Source organism: Myotis myotis, unplaced genomic scaffold (genome assembly GCF_014108235.1).
Source record: "Myotis myotis isolate mMyoMyo1 unplaced genomic scaffold, mMyoMyo1.p scaffold_m19_p_22, whole genome shotgun sequence".
In the NCBI taxonomy this organism is placed as follows: Eukaryota; Metazoa; Chordata; class Mammalia; order Chiroptera; family Vespertilionidae; genus Myotis; species Myotis myotis.
In genome coordinates this window covers 5,794,820-5,798,536 of record NW_023416327.1, presented here as the reverse complement: position 1 = coordinate 5,798,536, position 3,717 = coordinate 5,794,820, and the positions used below count along the sequence as shown (strand labels likewise).

The 3,717-nt window shown below is 37.2% G+C and overlaps 1 protein-coding gene across 1 annotated transcript; it reads right to left on the bottom strand.

The window, feature by feature from the left end:
- Window positions 1–2,886: 2,886 nt before the first annotated feature.
- LOC118679027 (small ubiquitin-related modifier 2-like) lies at window positions 2,887–3,168 on the bottom strand. The gene is made up of 2 exons (XM_036355250.1): window positions 3,015–3,168; window positions 2,887–2,957 (listed from the first exon to the last, which is right to left on the bottom strand). Exons 1-2 carry the CDS (start codon window positions 3,166–3,168, stop codon window positions 2,887–2,889), a joined length of 225 nt encoding a protein of 74 aa, XP_036211143.1.
- Between the last annotated feature and the right edge of the window lie 549 nt (window positions 3,169–3,717).

The window sequence follows — 3,717 nt, the reverse complement described above, 5'->3', positions numbered from 1 at the left end:
TTTCTTTCCTGAATAAAAAGACAAATCTCTTGAGACAAAACCCTCTTATCTTCCTGTCTATTTCCTCCTTTTGACCTTGAACTTGGATGTGGTAATGGAGATGTAGCTGTCTCTATGCTTTTGGCCCCTCATGACATTTTGAAGTCATCCAGACCTAGGCCAGGACATGCCTTCCACTGGGCTTGTTGTCACGGAGGGAAATGAGCTTCTGGCTGTTTAGCTCACTCCACTTTGGTTTCTCCTTGCTTGTACCCAAATGCAGCCTAATTTATGCAATTAGTAGGAGATCATATTATACCAGTGATTTTCAACCATGTGTCCCAGGTATCTTTAAAACATGTAATACCTATTTAGTCAGGGGCACTGACCTCTTTACCTTAGATTGTCAAATAAAAATACAACAACAGCCAACACAACAATAGCATCTGGTGTGAATGAGTCAAATTTACACATATTTTTGTCAGATCAGCAAAAAATATATATTTTTGGTGTGCTGCAGAATTTTAATAATCTGTGCCATGAGATGAAAAAGTTGCAAATCGCTGTGCTATACAGAAACGAGAACAGTGTACCAACATGCAAAAGTAACTCATGTAGTGAGATTATAATTGTTTCCCAGGAAAGCGACTACTTTAGAAGATATTATTTTTTACATTTTTCTCTTCTATAATTAAAATATGTGTTATTTGAAAGTCTGGGGTGATACTTTCTGAGTTAAAACCAATTCAATGTATTAGTAGGAAATGATTGATAGAAAACAGAGTCGCCGTTATCACAATGCCTTTGAGGGACAGAAGGGCCTGTGTCAAACTTTTGTCAACTTTTGTTATCTCAGTGTCTTTTTCATTTTTAACACAGATGCCTGGATGCTCCCCAAGTCTCCATGCCTGCTGGGATAATCCTGTGCTTGAAGCATTGCATAAAAGTGCTCAAACATTTGTCTTCTATAGGTCAGAAGTGTCCTCCTGGGCTGTGGTGGGTGATGTCACATTGACCCCAGGTGCCCCTCGTCTGAGCTCTGGCTTCTGCCTTTTGCTATTTTCTCTCTCCTCCTGGAATTGACCAAGCATCAAATGCAGTCGTTTTCTGTGACTACGTGTGTTCTTTCAACATGTACCTTTTAACTTGCAGCTATGCAAAGAAGAATTAATGTTGTGGAGATTAAATGAGAGACTATGTAATATGCCTAGCATGAATGTGCCTATGAATATCTTGCCTTTCATAACAGAATCCCGATTTCATGCATAAAATCTGGTCAGAAAGACCAGATTTCAATCCCTGCTCCACTCCTGTTTGACCCCAGACAATATAATTCGTCTTTATGAACCTTACTAAGACGGGGCCAAAGTAATTAATGTCTAACACTTTAAGATAGTTGAAAGTTCTAAATGAGATACTGCAAAAAAATTACCTGGTGAATACACTTCCTATTAGTATTGTGATTTAAAGGATTGTGTGTTTTTTTCTCTAGCTTCTATTCAGCAGGTGGGCACTTGTCCTTTTGTCCATTAGCTTATGGACATCAAATAGACATTAAAATGTGAATTTACTCCAGAATGTGTAATCCACCGTGGAGTATATGTGTTATCTCATTAAAACAGAACCTCACTAGGTACTGAGGATTTTATTAGGCTGCTGTCTTGTTTTGATGTATGGACTATACATTGCTTTTGATGTCCTTAGTACACTTAAAGGGTAGTTGACTGGGGGCTTTATTTGATCTGGGGCTTTTACTTTTCTGAATCTAAGATGTCTTTGCACAGAGAGAAACATTTCTGCTCTTTACAAATCCTCTCTGAAAACAACAGAATCCAGTGGGATGCACCAACATGGTGTTGGGTTTGAGTTCAAACTTAGCTTATCCTCAGTCCTTTGAGAAACTGGAAGATTTTATGGACATCAAGAAACTCCAGCCTTTGTCTCTTGGCTAAAAAGAGAAAGTTCTAAGTATAATGGAAGTGTTTTATTCATCTTGCCATACTCAAGTAAAAAACAACTGCCCAGAGGTTTTGATGGCTCAACATATTTCTGCTTATTTGGGGAAAGCCAGTGAACCTACCTGAAGATCAATTAGTTTCTATCAGTGGGGTAACACATAGATTAGATTCCTAGGCGTCTTCACAGAGAAAATTTTAGTACAAATGCTTTATTTTTGTTTTTAAGAAAACAAAATGCCATTCTCGCCATAGGAAAGGTGACATTTTTGAAAATCATTGACCTTTTTCTATATCCTGGGCTATTTCTTTCTTTCTTTCTTTCTTTCTTTCTTTCTTTCTTTCTTTCTTTCTTTCTTTCTTTTTCTTAAACAAGAAGTTTATTTAAACAACAAGACACTTGACTTGAAGGGAAAACTATCTAGAATTCACTTTTTTAGAGTAATTTATCCCTACTTAAAGACAGATTGCCCTACATGTAACAGCTACGTACAAAAAAGTTATAAAATTGTCCTTGGTTTTAAATGATAAATGAAAAACATTAAAATTCTCCAATCAAACAAGGCATGCAAGAATTTTTATGTTGTTCTTTTTTTGTTAAACAGTGAGAGCAAAATAACTTGCTGGAATATAAAGATCGGAGCTGGGTGAGCATGCCACTAATGGAGTGAGGGGGTGTTTTCACAGAACCAGTATTTTTTCCCCACCCCATCTCCATTTGATGTAGATCAAAACATACCATTGGCCATTTAGTTAAAAAAATGCAAATGCTTGTGCACATACATCAGTTACTTTATGTACAATAAAGGAATGAGGAAGAGGAAAGTGAAAGAATAGAGAAAACTATACTGTAGTCGTCAGATGTGTTGAAACCAAATTGCAGTTTTCTAATTGAGAATGTCTGCTTGGTCTGGAGGAACAGAGTTCTGGAGTAAAGTAGCAGGCTCCCTCTTTAGTGTTCCGTCTGCTGCTGGAACACATCAATTGTATCTTCATCCTCAATTTCCAACTGTGCAGGTGTGTCTGTTTCATTGATTGGCTGCTCCTCAAATCGGAATCTGATCTGCCTCATTCACAAACCCTGTCTTTCACAATAGGCTTTCATTAGTTTACTAAGTGGTGTGCGCCTTTTAATCTTAAACTGCACCACAGAACCATCCTGCCCCGCCACCTTCAAATTAATATGATCGTTGTTCTCAGTCTTGACTCCTTCCTTGGGCTTTTCGTTGGCCATGGCGAGCGCCCGAGCCTCCTCAGCTGCTGCTTCACAAAAGAGGTACCAAGTCCGCACCAAACGAGCACACAAGCAGCACCAGGAGCGGCAGAAAACTATCCTGGGCTATTTCAAACAGTAACATTACCAAATTAATTCAATAGAAGTAGAAAACTGCCCACAGAGTATCCAGCCACATAGAAAGTCTGAATGTATAAATATGATCAACTGCTAAAGCATTTACATATTCAGAATCCCCCTTAAATACATGACCTTGAGTCTTCTCTTAGCAAGTTGATAAGAACAATGAAGATTGGATTTCTATATCATGTTTTAGTTTCCTTATTTCTATTTATATGAAAAAAATAGCAGTAAATATGTTTAGAGTATGTGTGTATATATATAATATATAGGTATATATATATATATATATTATATATATATATAAATATTATATATATATATATATATATATATATTATATATTCCTACTGGGGGTTGAGCCCACAACCCGGACATGTGCCCTGATTGGGAATCTAAGTGTGATTTCCTGGTTCATGGGTTGATGCT

Excerpts from the sequence above, each read along its gene's own strand:
- LOC118679027 (XM_036355250.1), bottom strand. The coding sequence starts at position 3,168 with ATGGCCAACGAAAAGCCCAAGGAAGGAGTCAAGACTGAGAACAACGAT. Across the intron at positions 2,958-3,014 it reads AGCCTATTGTGAAAGACAGG|ACACACCTGCACAGTTGGAA; the intron begins GTTTGTGAATGA and ends TCAATGAAACAG.